This window comes from the organism of the source record quoted next, unplaced genomic scaffold (genome assembly GCF_019419815.1).
Source record: "Pyrus x bretschneideri cultivar Hongxiangsu unplaced genomic scaffold, Pyrus_bretschneideri_v1 Contig13, whole genome shotgun sequence".
Classification (NCBI taxonomy): domain Eukaryota; kingdom Viridiplantae; phylum Streptophyta; class Magnoliopsida; order Rosales; family Rosaceae; genus Pyrus; species Pyrus x bretschneideri.
This window is the reverse complement of record NW_025999424.1, coordinates 1732013-1748243: the sequence shown is the minus strand read 5'-3', so window position 1 is coordinate 1748243 and position 16231 is coordinate 1732013. Positions and strand designations below refer to the sequence as shown.

The following is a 16231-nucleotide window of genomic DNA, read 5'->3' as shown; positions in this document are numbered from 1 at the left end:
AGACCAAAACTGAAGGCACAAGAAAGGGCATCTTTTATTTATCTTGTTGTATTATGTATCTAAATTTTTAGAAAACAAAACCCAAAAAAAAAAAAAAAACTAATGAAAAAAATTTAAAAAATTTAAGTTTTAACAATAATAAGAAAATAAAAGGTAAAAAAATAGTATTAAAATTGATATTTTAATGTGAATATGTGATTTTTAAAAAATAAACTGTAGAAATAACTTTTCGTTAAAGTTGGCAGTAGGAAAGGCGGTGAAAGATTCGATCTAAGGACCTAAGTCTCAGCGACAGTAGGATATAGAGCGAAGGGGAGGAGATAGAAGCGGAGAGACAATCGGGGAATTTGAATCGACGAGCAAATCGAGCTGAATCGACGTCGTTTTTATCGGGATAGGGGCAGAAGAGGGTTCTCCCATTTCTGTCTGAATCTGTCAGAAGCAAAACTCGGATTCAGTTGTGCACCTTCTGGTACGGAATTGGTCCGACGCACTCGGTACTGTCGCTGGTTAGTGTCAGCCCTCTTAAAGCTGTTGAATTTTAGCTGACTTTTCTGATCAAGCTTATGACTTTAGTCAGCAGCTATTAAAAGTTTTTATTTTTGTTTTGTTTTTGGTTAGTTTATTTGATTTCTTAACGTTTGTGATGAGAATCTGATGCTTTAGATTGGTGGGGTTGGCAAATGGGCGACTGGGGTTTTGTTTTGGATGATTTCAGATGGTTTGGCATTTTTGGAATTTGATTAAGAAAATGTGGAAATTTGGAATGGTGTATTGCAGCAACGCAATTCTTATCTAGCAGCAATTAAAAGTTTTTATTTTTGTTTGTTTTTGGTTAGTTTATTTGATTTCTTAACGTTTGTGATGAGAATCTGATGCTTTAGATTGGTGGGGTTGGCAAATGGGCGACTGGGGTTTTGGTTTGGATGATTTCAGGTGCTTTGGCATTTTTGGAATTTGATTAAGAAAATGTGGAAATTTGGAATGGTAGATTGCAGCAACGCAATTCTTATCTAACTTGTATTGCAAATAAGTTTTATATTTTTTAGATTATGAGTAAATTGTTGAAGAGAAGCATGAATTTACAGAAAGTTGAACTAGGGTGATTGTGTCTTTGCTTTTCTGGGAGTGAGGATTGTTTGGAAACTGATCAAACAAGATATTTCGTAAGATTGTGAGTTTTTCGGATACAATTTTTAGTGGATTCTTACTTTCCAACGAAGTTGGTTACTTTGGGATCTCAGAATTTGGTCACTGATTACCGAACTATGATTTGTGTTTGGATTTTGTTTGGTGTTCGTATAACCATTGTTGGGTTAAATTTTATTTATTGGAATTTGTTACGAATCAATCTCATTGGTATGTGTTTGATATACTTGGGTCACTGAAGTATTCATTCCGTGTTTTCCATCTTGCGCTAAGGCTCTCTTTGATTTTGTAGGATTTCTGTTCATATGTTTTCCTAAGATGTCAATCATCGCCATTCGGATGCACGTCATAGGACAAACATTCAAGGTGGTCTTGTGAGAGCTTGAGATTGATACTTTCCTTTTCTTGTATGGTCTCCAACTGTATGGTGCTACGTACTGGTTCGACGAGTTTTATCAATAATCTTTTGGTAGTGGATGAAATCATAGTGTTGCCTATTGGAGATGTCAATATTCTGTAATTAGTTAGTGTTCTTTTATGAGTTCCTGAAATTAATTAGGCTGTAAATGGAAACATATGGCGAGAAAAATATCTCAATGGAGTTACTGGATGTATCTGCAATTTTGTGTTGAAGAAGGGGAAAATGCTATCGAATTGGAAACCCCGTACTGATTTGATGCTTATCTCTTTGGGGTACACTTTATTGTTGTTCGTCGGGATATCAAGAAATAAAGAGTATTTTAATAGTGTGATATAAGAAGAAGCCATGGAGTATGAATCAGAGAAACGATTTCCTTTGGATGCAAAAGAATATAAATTATACGAAGAAGTTGGTGAAGGTGTCAGCGCTTCTGTGTACAGGGCACTCTGTATACCACTTAATGAGATAGTTGCTATCAAGGTTCTTGATCTTGAAAAATGTAACAACGACCTGGTATGTGGTTTACTCTCTTTTGCAGCTCACAATTTTTATGCTTATTTGATTTATAGTTTCAACTTGTTTGTTTCTAAGTGACGTTTATATTTGCCTTATCTTGTTCACTTGAGTTCTATGTCTAACATGTATGGACTAATTGAACTTATGCATCAATCTCATTGCATCATGGCTTCAGTAGGGAATGTTGAAGTATCATCTACGATTCTAACTTTCTTGTCAAATTTTGCAGGATGGTATCCGACGGGAGGTACATACAATGACTTTGATTAATCACCAAAATTTATTACGAGCACATTGTTCGTTCACTTCTGGCCACAGCCTTTGGGTCGTGATGCCATACATGGCTGGGGGGTCCTGCCTGCATATAATGAAATCTTCTTATCCTGAAGGGTTTGAAGAGCCTGTTATTGCAACTTTATTGCACGAAGTTCTCAAAGCTCTTGTGTATCTTCATGCTCATGGCCTCATCCATAGAGATGTGAAGGTACCATAATCGACTATCTTATAAAATACCAATAATTTTTTGTATACTTCATTTAGGGCAGGTGATTTTGTTATTGATGTCTTCATTACAAAACAGTGTGATGATATTGGCTACAATTTGTAGAAAACCAGCATCCTTGGAACCAATATTTTCTGAGGAGAGTTACTTTTCATGCATGAGAATTTTTTATTTTTAGTTTTTGTGCATAGATTAATTCTGCGCTTAATGATGTCATGTTTGTATCACTATTCAAAACTCTGTACATGTGAGTTATACTTGTTTATAACTTGTGCACTTTTGAATGACAATGAATATTTGTTTTACAAAGTATTATAATATATACATATATATAATATATAATATATAGTATAAAAATTAAGTCTCATGAGGCTTCTCCTCATGCCTCACACCTAGGTGGGGCTATCCATGGATGCCTTTGCCTTTTAATACATTGCTCCTGGGTATATGACAAGCTTGCGCGTCAAATTTCTGATCATACTTTTATCCATACATGTTCGTGTTGAAGGATGATGACTGGTATTCTTATTTATGTTCTTAACCTTCATTTTCAGGCTGGGAATATTTTAATTGACTCTAACGGTGCAGTCAAGTTAGCAGACTTTGGAGTGTCTGCATGCATGTTTGATGCTGGAGATAGACAACGTTCCAGAAATACGTTTGTTGGAACTCCATGCTGGTACTTCCTTTTTAAGCATCTCCTTCATCCTATAGGATGATGTAATATCAAAGGTCGTTTTCCCATTTTTGATTGGCTTAAGGCGTTTGAGCTTTTATATAAAAATACTCTGCTTTTGTCTCTTTCTCGTCAGGATGGCTCCTGAAGTTATGCAGCAATTACATGGATATGACTTCAAGTGAGTGGGTTACCTAGCCAATTTCTTTGTTCTTTTTGTATGCTTTGTTTCTCTGCAGCCTTATGTTTGGTTGAAAACTTGAAGTTTCTTATGTTGTATTTTTACCTGTTTCTCCATTTACAGAGCAGACATCTGGTCATTTGGAATAACAGCGCTTGAGCTTGCTCACGGTCACGCCCCATTTTCCAAATATCCACCGATGAAAGTAATTTTCTTCAATTTTTATATTTATATGAGCTCGTCCTGGTAGAAGTGCTTCACTGGTGCTTACTGTGTGAATTACAAATTTTCTCCACTCTTTTCCCCCTTGTTGCAGGTTTTGCTGATGACTTTACAAAATGCACCCCCAGGCCTTGACTATGAAAGAGACAAGAGATTTTCAAAGGTTTGTGTTGGCTAGGTTAAACTCACATCTCCCATTCTCAAATTTAATTCATGAAAGTGCTACATTTTCCAGTCTTTCAAAGAGATGGTAGGTGCTTGCTTAGTGAAGGATCCAAAGAAGCGTCCATCTTCAGAGAAACTTTTGAAGCACCATTTTTTCAAACATGCACGACCTGTTGAATATCTGTCTCGTACCATCCTTGAGTGTCTTGCTCCATTAGGTGAACGTTTCAGGATGCTGAAGGTCTCTTACTACTCCCAGATTCTCTTCTGTACTTTATTATTCAGTTACAATACGTGGCAGATTTCAACCACATTTTGACGTGGTGTTTTTTTGGTTATGTTTTAGGCAAAAGAAGCCGATCTTCTTGTGCAGAATAAGGCTCTCTATGGGGATGAACATTTATCACAGGTGAGAGTTGTTCGAAGTTCAATAAAAATAGTTGGGTGTTTAGTTGTTGTCTTGATTGGTCTTTAGGCATCAGCATTTAAGTTTCTTTCGACCTTCACTTCTTTCTTTTCTATCCACATTCTGGTCTTTAGCACTTTTTGAACATGTCTGTATGTGCATGCGCTATACTAGACTGTGTAATCAAACTTTCCTCCTTAATATTTAAGAAGCTAATTCCTGGATTTCGGGTACCCAATTATCAACATCATCCTGAATATATGTTCTCACTTGCAGCAAGTTTATATCCGAGGAATCAGTGCCTGGAATTTCAACCTTGAGGATTTAAAAAATCAGGCTGCCCTTGTAAGTAAATCAATTTCTAGCCTATGTATAACTAACAGTTGGTTTGATTCATGCGCGACATTTGCATTTTATCATTATCAATCATTTATATTGTTAATTTACATTTTTACTGACACACGGTTGCCTGCAGATTGAGGAGGATGACATGCACAATGCAACATGTACGAAGCAAAATGACAAGCATGAAGATGTTAGTTTTCCAGCAGAGAGGGAAGCCATTGAGATGGAAATCCAATCAAATGCTGTGCCTGATCAGGAGGTATATGAACTGCCCCTTTAAATTCATCTCCCTTGTCTCATATGTTTTGAAGTTCTAATTATTTTATGCATTCGGCGTCTGCCTATATAGGATGGCTTCCACGATCTGCATGATTTGGACAGCTCACTGGCTTCATTTCCTATCAAACCTCTTCAAGCACTTAAGTATGAATGCTTTCCTTTTCTGGAATCGTATTATCCACTCATATTTATAACTTCAGCTTTATCACGTTACCTGATTTTGTCAGCAAACAGATTCTGTAATGCAGTCTACCAAATTATTATTATTCAATATCTTTAACTGTTTTCTGCATGTTATTGCATTTTATCCATTTTATGCAGCATCCTAGTAATAACTTTCTTTATGGATTTTCCCAAAATTATTGAAATGTTTTGTGTTTTTATTTCGAGTAAAAAACTTTAGCAATTTAATTTCATTGGATTGTAATTATTCCTTTCTGTATAACCTTATATCTTGATTTGACTTTATATTTATATTTTTATTTATTGATGTTTGCTTGGTTTTTAAAATGTAATTTGTTTTATTCCTTTATCTTACTTTCAAGGTGTTTTCTGATGCAGAGGCTGTTTTGATGTTTGTGAGGATGATGTGAGTGCATCTAGTCCTACAAACATTGCTCAAGAAAATGGGAGAAGTGAAGGTGAGACTTCAGGGCAATGTAGTTCTTTACCACGTCATGTTAATCCTGAGCCTCAAAATTTTTTGAGTGGTTCACTGTTACCGGATAGTGTGCTTTCTCCCAAAAAGGTTATTGGTGACGGTGAGAGGTAAGCGTTCTTATGATGAAGTTTATTGGGTTTTTTAATGTGCTTTTTTCTAACATCATCGGTAAAATGCTCTATTGGTTTTCCCCTTTTCTCAACCAGAAGAAAATGAGCATCCCCCCTTTCACTTTCCTGCATCAAGCATTGTTTGCATGCTCATTAACCCTGGCTGAATAAAACCCTCCTTGAATTCCCTATGTAATTGCTTGTTGACTTAGTATAATAGCTCCTTGGAGCTCCTCACAAAAATTGCACAATCCACATTCTTGTTGCCTAGTAGAGCATTGTTATGAGTCATCCTTTGTTGGAACTACACTGTAATTTAGATTTTGCGCGTTTAAAGTGTCATCTGATAATATCATTTGTTGTATATGTATAGTACTGAGGAACGAACCATCCTTTGTTGAACTAAATTGTCATTAAATTTCTTCAGAGTCGAAATTGTCATGATCATCATGGTTGTCACCTAGAGCCTTGCCCAACGAAAGTTCACGAAACTGTAACGAATATGGTTTTGATGGTAATAGACTTCAGTGTATTAACATCCTCATTGCCATCATTGTCTTATTCTCTTACAGTATGATTCTTTTGATATCCTCATCCGACAATCATTGTATTTTTTGTGCAATTGTGTGCAAAAGTTTGGTTCTATTACCTATGAGTTGAAAATATTGTATATGTTTTGAAGGGATCATCTGCAAGCAAAACCTATGAGGAACTTCAGTGGTCCATTGTTGCATCGCCAGAAGAGAGACGCCATTAGCCATGCTTCTGGTTCGTCTCTTCTAGTTCTGTGTGCTCATCATTTATTCTTTATGTCTGATTTCTTCCACCTGTTTGTGCTCTTTAAAAACCTTCTATCATTTGTGCATCTGTTTATGCAGCTGAGGATGTTTCTGAAGGAGCAGTTGTCCAACGTAAGGGGCGCTTCAAGGTTACTTCTGCAGAACTCAGTCCCAAGGTACGGATATTTTATAACCGATATATTCTGGAGTGTTAATGGTTATTTATCCGAAGTTTGGTTCTCAACAATAGAATTGCATTGCTTCTTATTTGAGATACCTACTGGTTTCAGTTTTCCCATCAGATTTGTGCTCAGTACTCGTCCGGTTTTTATGTCTAATTTGCATGTTTATGATGTTTAACTTCATAAAGGGGTGCAACTTAGCGGGATATCTTTCAGGCGTTAATAACCATTACCGTTTCTATCTCTTTTCCAGGGTCCTTCAAACTGCTTGTTTAGTCCTTCTGGAAGTTCAACCGGTCCAGCAACCGCACCCCTTACAGCTACCACTATTCTCCCATCACTACAATGCATTCTGCAGCAAAACACCTTGCAAAGAGTATGTGCCAGTTTTCATCGCTAACACCATTTTTTAGAGGTATTATGGCTCAAACTTTCTTTCTTCATGCGACAGGACGAAATAGTTAAATTGATCAAATACGTGGAACAGACCTCAGGTAACTTCCCCACATTTTATCTCACATTTTTGGCCTTTAGCTTTGTCTGCAAATTTTTGTTGGGTTTAATACTTTTAGCTTCACGCAGGAATACAAGGGGAGTCCGCTGATGAAAGCACCAGTGACCTTTTGCAGGTAAAGGCTGGGTTCATTTACTGCATATATTGTTTAATGGACTGTAACCTTGAACTAGAGCTTGACGATGCTTTACGGCATTGATGCAGATACCTCCAACTTCGGCTCGGGAGAGAGAATTGCAGTCTATCGTCATTAATCTGCAACAGAGGTATTCGAGTAATTAAATACTTTTTGATGGTGTTGATCTGCATATAGACATTCGACTTATATTCTGTCTGTAATGTCAGTGTTGGGAATCTTGTCGAACAATTGCAAAGACAGAAGCTGAAAAATGCCCAGGTTCGTGTCTATCTCAAACGCTTTTGTTAGAGTTTTCGTATTATGCCGAGAAAAGAGATGTTTTCAAACGGTTCTTGTAAGTAATCAGAGGGTGTCATCTCTCTCATTTGCAGTTAGAAAGCAATTGAAAGCTATGCCCAACAAAGATGAAAATGTTAGATATGGAAATGATGCGTGATGGCAATGTCGTGTCCAGAGTCCACCGCTGCCTGTCAAATAAATGTTTTGGCCGGAAAACAGAAATTGCTGCAGAAAGAAGATGAAGCATGGCGGCGGTGTTGTGGACACCGGTGGGCGGTTTTCTCGGAGCTTTGATGGTACGTGGTGTCTGCACGTTACTGTTGAATCGCAGGAGCAAATTTTTTAGTGTTGTATTCTAGTGTACAATATGTGTCAATGTGTATTAGTGCGGACGTTCAAATTTTGAGAATGCGAGTGCTTTGAATCCCGTTGTGTAACCTGTAATTTATCGTACTGATGATGTAATTATAATTTATGTTGGTTCAATTTCCCTTCTTCGTTTTCTCCTAATTTCATAGTCGTTTCCTCGAGCGAGCCTTGTTGCGCGTTAAGGAAAATATTAGAAGACATTTGGAAGCGGGTTTACCATTTTCCGAGTCAGATAAGTTTAAAATCGATAAAAACTGGTCTCAATCGGATTGAAATGAGCTCAATTTCACAGCACAATTCAATTTGGATTACGAAACACCACAACGGATTGTAAAAATACGTAATTCAACTTAACGACCAACCCTATTTGTAGATAGCTGAATGATTCCGACGCCATGACGCTTTAGTTGAACCCCGGATGGAATGTTAGTGCAGATTGAGGAACTTTTAATGGCAGCACACCATCACCAGAAGCGATTCTCGATAACAGCTGAAACAATGCCTTTCAGTGTCTCCTGCAATACACAATTGGAATGTTACAACTTCTAACAGCATATTGGCCAAAAAGCATCGTAAGACAATCGATGATTAGTACCGCTGAATGATCTTTGAGACCTAGAGAAAGCATTAACGGCTTCAAGGAGCCTGAGTTACTGCAAAAACAACCTACTGCATTAGACATTACAGTTTAGCTAACCTTTTGTAAGTTAACCTCGACAGTCTTCACCGAATTTTTTTACAGGATCAGTAACTGTCACTAAATTAGGAGGAGATGAAACAGTATAGTAAAAAAGTTACCGTCTATCAATGGTGATATGTACCTGATGTGTTCAATAAGTTGACGAGCACATGACACTAGCATTGGCTGCAGATGTTGCAAGACACGCAAATGAGCACAAACTTTAGTCAGCAAGGGACACAAAACTTACAGGCTTATACTGCCCTGGATAGCTTACCTCGTCTCGCTTGCCGAAGATTACAGACACGTTGAATGTTGGATGGATTGCCATCCCTTCCTCCTTCCTGATAATGAAAATAAAAAACACCACATAAGCTCCTCAATCGTAAATTTAATTCACTTTTTTCTTCCCTTAATTCCTAAATTTAATTCACTTATGAAACCCCCAATGGATAAATAAGCATATAGTAACTTTGAGCTATCAAAAGGCATAAAAAAGATCAATGACAGCAACACTATTTGGATCCAAAATTCTGTATCAATAACCAAAGATTTGGACCCAAAGCAGATGTGGTTTCTGCCAATTGGTCACGACAATGTGCTTGCCTACTTGCACCCAATTTTCAATCTCCCTCCCCGTTGATAACAGTAGTTTAGAATATATATCGTCGTATAATAAGAGTAGTTTAGAATATATATCGTCGTATAAACAACAACAAAGCCTTATCCCACTAAGTGGGTTGGCTGCATGAATCCTAGAACGCCACTACGCTCGGTTTTGCATCAACTCTTCCGTTAGCTCAAAGTACTCCATGTCTTTTCTTAAAGTCAGTTTCACAGTCTTCCTAGGTCTTCCTCTACCCCTTTTTCCCTGATCCTATGTCTCATATATCGTCGGATCAAAAAAACAAAGTTTTGGACCCATAAACGAAGACAACAGATATGCAGACCTGGCTTGCAATATGGTGCCCATAGCTCCAATTTGAGTTGCAATAACCTGACAAATGTTCCAAACATTAGAATTTGATACAAATACATTGCAGCCCCAATTCAAACAAAAACATTTGAACCCAAAACTCACAAGAAAATGATCATCATAACTGCACATCACTACATCCGTCTTGTTCCCCTGCCAACAGAAACCACCATAACATTTAAACTCAAATTACAAAACCCTAATACATATGTAATCAGAACTGCAGAAGCAATATTGGAAGAGGCATTTAAGCAAACAGTTGGTGAGCAACAAAAACACAAGAAAAAAACCCAATAAAAAACTAATCACATCGTATTACTGAGAACCAAATACCTTAATTTCCAAGGAAAATTTCTTGTGGGCAACGGGGAAGCTGCCCATAGCTGCTGCTGCTGCTTCTTCTTCTTCTTCTTCTTCTTCTTCAATACGATTACGACTTACAGCAGACGCGATTAGACTGCTGTAAAATTTTCCTTTCCTTTTCTATTTTATTTTATTTTTATTTTTATTTTTGTGTTAGTTAGGAGAATAAACAATTGGGCCTAAATTTACAAGGCCCAATACTAGATTTTGTCCCAAGAGTTGTGGCTTGTGAATGTGGGCCACACTTGTACAAGATTAAGAATAAGATCCTCTCTGGATCCTCTTTGTAAGGATCCCGGAATCCTCCAATCACATCAGTTTATCGTATATTATTCGGTCAAAAATCATTGTAAATCTTTTTATTTATATTAAATATAAACAGTACCTGACGAAAACTGACTACATAATATACGATGAACATATGTGATTAGAGGATTCCCATGATCCTTACAAAGAGGATCCTCATTCCAAGATTAATTACCTTTATCATTAAACTTGATATAAAACATAATTAGGAGATTATTACAATATTAATTACATTATGAATTTGGTCACATATCGTGTTAGTTAGCGAGTTAGCATCTGTGTGTAAAATATATTTGATGCAGTCGAACCGAAAATTCTAGAGAAAAATACAAAAAGCAAGAGTGAAGTTTAAATTTCATTCCATGCCAGAAAAATTCTTCAATTTCGGCTCAAATGGACAAATTTCGTCGTTATTTCTAATATACTGGTTAAATATTGATAAATTGTCATTTAACACTCTCTAAAGTTTCATTTGTAACAGTTTTCATTATTTCATCGAAGATAATAGATTTTGATATATTTATCGAGATATACATAAAATTGTGTATTGATATTTTCACCGACCGATATTTTAAACTCTCGTTTCGCGGCGGACAATATGCGTGGAGGGAACGAAAGACCGGGAGAGGAGGGGGGGGGGGGGTGTGGGTTGTGCGTGGGTAGATGGTCCACGTGCTCACTGATCATTCAACACGTAAGGGACCGGCTTTAGCTACCGACACATCTTCAACGTTTAGCCAAACCCAAAGCCCAATTTGGGATAAATATTTATTTAATATTTGTTTTTCTTTGCAAGGAGAAATTATTTATTTATTTTTAATAGGTAAATTGTGTTAAATTAAAAGAGATTTGAGCACTGAAAAAAAATTATAAGAAAAAAATGAATGTGAAAATATTTTGTTTATAATTAAAAAAAAAGCGAATTTTAACGTAAAGCTCTTGGTACTGTTCATTTTAACGAAAAATCATATTTTTACACTAAATAGTCAATCCTAGTACTATTTACTTTACTCTTTATTTTGTTCTTATTGTTAAAACTTAAAGTTTTCAAAATTTTTCATTAGTTTTCCTTAAAAAAAAATGCATTTTATATTCGTACTTGTTGTAGTAAATTGCGTATGTGTTATATCAGTTAGTGATACCATTTCTTCGAGTGCTAGTTGTATTGTATATATCATTTATCACAACTTAGTATATGCAAATTATTGAATTTGAAACATTGAAAATTTAACAAAAGGCAATATCTTTGTCTAATTAAAATAAATTGGGTTAATTTCCAGCTAAAAATCTAAAAGATTCATAATTTTATACCATATCAAATTATTTGATTTTTGTGTGTGTAGATTATTAAGTAACCGACTAACTATAATCCTTCGTAAGCTATAAGCTGCAAGAAACATGATATTTATTCAATTTTTTATGGTTTAGATTTCTCGCCAAAGGCCACTGATGGAAAGTGAGTCCAATCGCTAACCTGAATTTGCCATTCATCGAAGGATGATAGAGCTAAACTTGATATTCTTATACAGTACATTTTACGTTTATAATTGCATCTGTGACAAAATTCGCCTCACTAAAAATAGGACAAAATTAGGCAAACAAAATAAACAGAAAATTAATGAAAATAACTTGAAAATTTTGAGTTTTGACGATAAGGACAAAATAAAAAGTAAAATTAATAGTACAAGATCGATTTTTTAGCGTAAAAATATAATTTTTTGTTGAAATGAACAGCACTATAAACTTTTATAAACCAAGCGGCACAAGCCAAGCCTTAGCTTTAGCTGAGCTAGCTAGGTAGGCGGCTGCTGGGGTGATAATGAAAAGTAAGCTTTGCATGACTTCCAAATGCCAATGATTCACATAGACTAATATCTTCTTCTCGCTAATGTTCTCACTCCACCTGTGTCCGAGAGAAAAGTAAGCTTCCCAACTCCATCTCTGTGCCATTTTTGTGTCTCCAAAACATCGACGGAATGGGGATTGTGGGTTTGGAAGAGAGGGAGAACATCGAATTGCAGGAGTTCTGCCGTATGCTGATGGCTTCCGCCGGCCTCCACCGCAGAAAAGACGGCCGCCAGCAGCCCAACAACAAGCGTTTCGACTTGAGGGGTGACGATGAAGAAGACATGTTGGTGTGTGTCACTAGCGGCGTTTCTTTCTTAGGACTTGCCCTCGTCGATCGTCTCCTCCGCCGTGGCTACTCCGTCCGCCTCGTCGTTGACAACCAAGGTAAGTGTTTATCTACTAATCATCGTTGATTAATGCCTTCTTGGTCCAAATTCCAATTTCGATTAAAATTCGAAAGCGCTTGAAAGTTCATCTTGAAGAACAATCACCTCTCCATTAAAACGCCAGAGAAGTTTTTATGATTTCTAAGTACTTTTAAATTGTTCTGCTGTTTTTTTATCATTGAAATACATCATCAAATAATTTGATGAGAACTTGGATTTCCAATTTATGGAATCTAAAAGTTCAAACAATTTGATTAGCATAGTGTGAATATTATAATTACTTGGAAGTACTTTTAAAATGACAGAAAACGTTTTTATATAAAAGTATTTTTGAGTTTCAAAAGTACTCTGCAAGATGCATTCGTTATGCTCTACTCACAGAAAAACGTTTTTCAAAATTCACTTGCATTTTTATTAAAGGTTGATTTCAAAAGTGTTTTTATTCATTTTAAAATACTTTCAAACAAAACTTGTATCCATATGTATTATTGCAAGAGAACAAGATTTTAAATATAAAGAAAATGTCGTGTGGAATTTGGTTTACTACATCCAGAATTAATGGGTTGTCGTGTCCCCCCGATTAAATAATACAGAAGATGTAGAAAAATTGAGGGAGATGAGGACAGGCGGTAGCACCGATGACCGCATTTCTGCAGTTATGGCGAAGCTAACCGACGACGACGATGTTGAAAGCTTGTCCCATGCATTCGATGGCTGTCGTGGCGTTTTCCACACCTCTGCATTTGTCGACCCCGCTGGCCTCTCTGGCTACACTGTGAGTCACTTAACCCATTTCATTTCTATACTCTTCTTAAACTTGAAGGAAAATCTTATGGAGAAATTCTTAGGTTCGATCATTTGGTCTACGCGGCATCGAACCTTCCTCACACACAAAAATAAAGCATCACACTTGCATTATTTGGTGTCACGTAGGTCATGTGGTCCAAGTTTAAAATTTTGTGGAGAAATTCTTAGGTTCGAACATTTGGTCTACGCGGCATCCAACCGTCCTCACACACAAAAACAAAGCACCGCACTTGCATCCATGTGGTCCAAGTTTATCGGGGCATATTTTTGCTCAACACACTCAAGTGATGTTGATGTTCACCATCCTATTTATCGTTATTGGATGGTGTAAATTTCGAAATATGAGTAGTGGATAGATACAAGATCTCAAAATTTAAACTCATCAAATGGTAATAAGTAGGGCGGTGAGCAATATTACCACTTGAGGGTGGTGAGCAAAAATGCCGTCAAATCTGTTGTGTCTAGTTGCCCTATGTTGTCGTGTGAGCACTAAATTGCAAGTGATTTTCGCAGATCTTTTACTCCCTTTGCATGTACCTGTTTTATTGTGATACTTAGATACTTTATTTTATTTATGTCCTTCGATTGTGCTTTGATTCAGCCAATCCGAAGAAGGTCTGGAGGAGAATAAACAAAGTGTGCGGAAAACATTTTGATTTTCTTATTGAATACATACTTTTTATCAAAACTGCTTGAACTCATCCAACTAAAGTTAATTCTACCAACCTCTTCTTGTACATAAGTAATTGTATATAATCATGTGTTTATCTCTTTATCACGACTTAAAAAAGTAAAACTGCATGATTTCGTATATCCCCTTAATTTTTCCCCTCGTGCACAGCTCTATTTATTTCTGACATTTAAATTGCGAATGAACCTTGGATTGGAATGATGTGTTTAGAAATCCATGGCTGAGATAGAAGTGAAGGCGAGTGAGAACGTGATGAAGGCATGTGCAGTGACACCATCTGTGAGAAAATGTGTCCTCACTTCTTCACTTCTAGCCTGCGTATGGCAAGACAGCACCCGCAACGACCTCTCCCCTGTAATGAACCATGACTCCTGGAGCACTGAGTCACTCTGCATTGACAAAAAGGTATCATGTTCATCTTACTCCAAAAACGTCATCATGCACTCGAGCAAATCCAAAACTGTCATCATGCACCCGTCCGTGACGAGCAAATTGAGCACGGAAAGAGTATAGGATGACTGTAGTTTTGGAGTGCCAATAACAGTTCGTTTACTATTGTTAGCGTTTAAAATTTCTTATGGGGAATGGCAGCTTTGGTATGCCCTGGGGAAGCTGAGGGCAGAGAAAGCTGCATGGAAAATAGCTGAGGAAAAGGGGGTGAAGTTGGCCACCATCTGCCCAGCTCTTATCACTGGCCCTGAAATTTCCACTAGAAATCCAACAGCAACACTTGCATATCTCAAAGGTAATCCTTTTTCTACTACATTCACAACTTTTAGTATCTTCTGGCACGCATAACGAGCCAACTGTATCAATTTGATATCAAACCAGTCATACATGAGAATCGAACTGATGGGTCCAATGGTATTCAATTTTCAAGTGAAAGTGATATCGCTAGACTGCAAAATTCACAAAAGATGGAACCAAACCATCCCCTGAAATATTAAGGCAATCTATGTCCGAAGCACTATGAGAAGAAGCAAGCTCATGGCTCTCTGCTCTTCACTCGAGGCTCCATTTACCCGTTTTCATATAGTCACGCCGTCGCACACTAAACCCATTGAGCACCGCCATCTTAGCGATGCTCAAACCGAGGGGCTAAAGTTGTATTTTTAAGTCAAAATTCACATTTTTCCTTTTAATTTTTACCAATTTTGATTGTCTATAAATACAGGAGCACAACAAATGTACCAAAGTGGTGTGCTAGCCACAGTCGATATAACAAGACTGGCAGAGGCACATGTAGGCGTGTTTGAGGCAATGAACAAGGCAGCGTTTGGGAGATACATTTGCTTCGATCAAGTCGTTGACGGAGAAGAAGAGGCCGAGAAGTTAGCAGAAGCGACGAGCATGTTGAAGAACAAGTTCGTGGGCAATGGGGGCTCTAATATTGTCCAGAATCGATTCGAATTGTCGAACAGAAAGCTTACAAATCTTTTGTCCGGAAGAGTACATTGCTGCTATAGTTCATAAAAAAAACTCCGGGATTTCAATTAGGGTTCTACCCAGTTGTTATATTTCCCAGTGTGTAAAATGTTGAGCAATGCAAGTGAGAAAGTTTTGGAACATCTCTAAATTAATAGCATCTTTGATGTTTCGAGGTAAGTTTGGCAATTTCTTGTCCGATATGTTAATCTAATATAAAATGACACAAAAATTACATATTTCAAATAAACTTATTAACAAATCGAATTATTATCAAATCGTCGATTAAAAACCTTTTAATGAGTTGAATCAAACAGTTAAAAATTCGATTAGATATTGTTTGTTAAATATAAACATCACGACTTAGCAGTAACCTATTTATTAGACACAAAACAACATGATATATTAAAAATTCATTAAAATAACGAGTTTAACGCAACAAAGCAATTTTTTAAATTCATTAAAAAAGTGCCCAATAAAAAAATTAAATGTATAAAAATCTAAAAATAAATTTCAAGCAAATAAAAGGAAAAAAAAAAAAAAAAAAGAGGAGAAAGTGGGAAGAGGGAGGCTCAGAGAGTTGCTAACAGTGCTCAGCGAAGAGCCCTTTTACAGGCACTTCTCATACAAGAGGTGTCAGAAATTTAAAGCACTCTTCATCGTTGCCATCTAAATATTACACATACACAACTTCGATCAATAAAATTCAACAAATATTCAAACAAAAATTACGAAGGAGAAGAAGAAAGTGCTGCGAACAGAGGCGGCGAGAGCTGCGAACAGGAGGGGTCAGGGGTTAGGGTTTTCAGTTAATGATGGCATTGGTTGCGGGGATTTTATAAGCTTTTCTTTCTG

General features: G+C 36.8%; 3 protein-coding genes and 1 non-coding gene across 5 annotated transcripts; 2 read left to right on the top strand and 2 right to left on the bottom strand.

Moving 5' to 3' along the window:
- The first annotated feature begins 245 nt into the window (after positions 1-245).
- Positions 246-8012, top strand: LOC103965847 (serine/threonine-protein kinase BLUS1). 2 transcript variants are annotated; one of them, XM_009378938.3, is made up of 21 exons: positions 246-509; positions 1442-2083; positions 2316-2570; positions 3143-3267; positions 3401-3445; positions 3569-3650; positions 3762-3830; positions 3903-4073; positions 4179-4241; positions 4515-4583; positions 4714-4842; positions 4933-5006; positions 5424-5630; positions 6316-6401; positions 6512-6588; positions 6848-6970; positions 7046-7088; positions 7177-7223; positions 7313-7374; positions 7454-7505; positions 7619-8012. In XM_009378938.3, the coding sequence occupies exons 2-21, from the start codon at positions 1916-1918 to the stop codon at positions 7631-7633; spliced, it is 1962 nt and encodes a 653-aa protein (XP_009377213.2). In that variant the 5' UTR covers positions 246-509; positions 1442-1915; the 3' UTR covers positions 7634-8012. The 2 variants fall into 2 exon arrangements, with proteins under 2 accessions (XP_009377213.2, XP_048434842.1); XM_048578885.1 differs by lacking the exon at positions 246-509 and having other exon boundaries at positions 1972-2083; positions 2316-2333; positions 2476-2570.
- A 126-nt stretch (positions 8013-8138) lies between these two features.
- LOC103965845 lies at positions 8139-10047 on the bottom strand. The gene is made up of 7 exons (XM_009378937.3): positions 9884-10047; positions 9656-9703; positions 9525-9571; positions 8852-8918; positions 8717-8760; positions 8491-8548; positions 8139-8410 (listed from the first exon to the last, which is right to left on the bottom strand). Exons 1-7 carry the CDS (start codon positions 9929-9931, stop codon positions 8360-8362), a joined length of 363 nt encoding a protein of 120 aa, XP_009377212.2. The 5' UTR covers positions 9932-10047; the 3' UTR covers positions 8139-8359.
- A 2133-nt stretch (positions 10048-12180) lies between these two features.
- Positions 12181-15519, top strand: LOC103963960 (cinnamoyl-CoA reductase-like SNL6). The gene is made up of 5 exons (XM_009376840.3): positions 12181-12451; positions 13047-13228; positions 14162-14356; positions 14543-14696; positions 15126-15519. Exons 1-5 carry the CDS (start codon positions 12196-12198, stop codon positions 15422-15424), a joined length of 1086 nt encoding a protein of 361 aa, XP_009375115.2. The 5' UTR covers positions 12181-12195; the 3' UTR covers positions 15425-15519.
- A 426-nt stretch (positions 15520-15945) lies between these two features.
- On the bottom strand, positions 15946-16043 carry LOC125475047. The gene has a single exon (XR_007256382.1). It is a non-coding gene; the product is annotated as a small nucleolar RNA snoR1 (small nucleolar RNA).
- Positions 16044-16231: the final 188 nt, after the last annotated feature.

Excerpts from the sequence above, each read along its gene's own strand:
- LOC103965847 (XM_009378938.3), top strand. The coding sequence starts at position 1,916 with ATGGAGTATGAATCAGAGAAACGATTTCCTTTGGATGCAAAAGAATAT. Across the intron at positions 3,446-3,568 it reads TTACATGGATATGACTTCAA|AGCAGACATCTGGTCATTTG; the intron begins GTGAGTGGGTTA and ends CTCCATTTACAG. Across the intron at positions 7,224-7,312 it reads GCACCAGTGACCTTTTGCAG|ATACCTCCAACTTCGGCTCG; the intron begins GTAAAGGCTGGG and ends GCATTGATGCAG.
- LOC103965845 (XM_009378937.3), bottom strand. The coding sequence starts at position 9,931 with ATGGGCAGCTTCCCCGTTGCCCACAAGAAATTTTCCTTGGAAATTAAG. Across the intron at positions 9,704-9,883 it reads AATTTTCCTTGGAAATTAAG|GGGAACAAGACGGATGTAGT; the intron begins GTATTTGGTTCT and ends TTCTGTTGGCAG. Across the intron at positions 8,411-8,490 it reads GTCTCAAAGATCATTCAGCG|GAGACACTGAAAGGCATTGT; the intron begins GTACTAATCATC and ends TGTGTATTGCAG.
- LOC103963960 (XM_009376840.3), top strand. The coding sequence starts at position 12,196 with ATGGGGATTGTGGGTTTGGAAGAGAGGGAGAACATCGAATTGCAGGAG. Across the intron at positions 12,452-13,046 it reads CCTCGTCGTTGACAACCAAG|AAGATGTAGAAAAATTGAGG; the intron begins GTAAGTGTTTAT and ends TAAATAATACAG. Across the intron at positions 14,357-14,542 it reads CACTCTGCATTGACAAAAAG|CTTTGGTATGCCCTGGGGAA; the intron begins GTATCATGTTCA and ends GGGGAATGGCAG.